This window comes from Aplysia californica, unplaced genomic scaffold (assembly GCF_000002075.1).
Source record: "Aplysia californica isolate F4 #8 unplaced genomic scaffold, AplCal3.0 scaffold00825, whole genome shotgun sequence".
In the NCBI taxonomy this organism is placed as follows: domain Eukaryota; kingdom Metazoa; phylum Mollusca; class Gastropoda; order Aplysiida; family Aplysiidae; genus Aplysia; species Aplysia californica.
In genome coordinates, this window is record NW_004798095.1 from 4889 (window position 1) to 5752 (window position 864).

The 864-nt window shown below is 46.8% G+C and overlaps 1 protein-coding gene across 1 annotated transcript in view; it reads left to right on the forward strand.

Moving 5' to 3' along the window:
* Nucleotides 1-413: 413 nt before the first annotated feature.
* Nucleotides 414-864, forward strand: part of LOC101856845 (serine/threonine-protein kinase 17B) — a gene marked incomplete at its 5' end in the record, with an annotated part of 25326 nt that continues 24875 nt past the window's right edge. Inside the window, 1 exon segment of the mRNA XM_005109884.3 lies at nt 414-626. Coding sequence (XP_005109941.2) covers nt 414-626 — 213 coding nt within the window.

Sequence of the window (864 nt, forward strand, 5' to 3'; positions counted from 1 at the left end):
CTCTATTCCCTTTTTGTGTTTGTTACTCTCTTGTGACACCTCCAATCTTCGGTACTTATATGACCTCACTGTGTTGCGAGTGACGTAAAACTCGTACTAAAACTAAAAAAACCCATACCATTTCACCATTTTTACCAAAAGCTGTAACTCATAATAGTGTTGATAGGGGTGTTAAACTCATATCATTTCACCATTTTCACTATGACAAGCCCAAAAGTTGTTTTTATGGGTGTTTTACAGCGCTCGCAACTTCATATGGTCATATATAGCGCGCTGGACACATTAAACAGTTTCAGTTCCAAAAGCTTTGACACCTAGATCTAATAGTGTTGATAGGGACGTTAAACCCATATCACTTCACCATGTTCACCAGAAAGCTTTGACACGTGTGTCCTGTTTTGTTTCGTGTGCAGGGGCAAGTTCGCCGTGGTCCGGAAATGCGTGAACAAGGAGAGCGGCGAGGTGGTGGCGGCCAAGGTGATCCGCAAGCGTCGCAAGGGCAAGAGCTGCCGGGAGGAGATCCTGCGGGAGGTGGTCATGCTGGAGCTGGCCATGGCGCACCCGAGGCTGGTGTCCCTCAGGGAGGTGTTTGAGACGCAGTCAGAGCTCATCCTAGTCACTGAGTAGTGAGTATACCTGGTGGACAGCCTCTCATTTTGTCTGTTTGTTCATATCTGCTTGTCCCTCACTGTCCCTCTATCTCTCACACCCTTTCTCTTTCTCTCTCTCTTTCTCTCTCTCTCTTTCTCTTTCTCTCTTTCTCTTTCTCTCTCTCTTTCTCTCTCTCTTTCTCTTTCTCTCTCTCTTTCTCTCTCTCTCTCCCTCTCTTTCTCTCCTCTCTCTCTCCTCTCTCTCTCCTCTCTC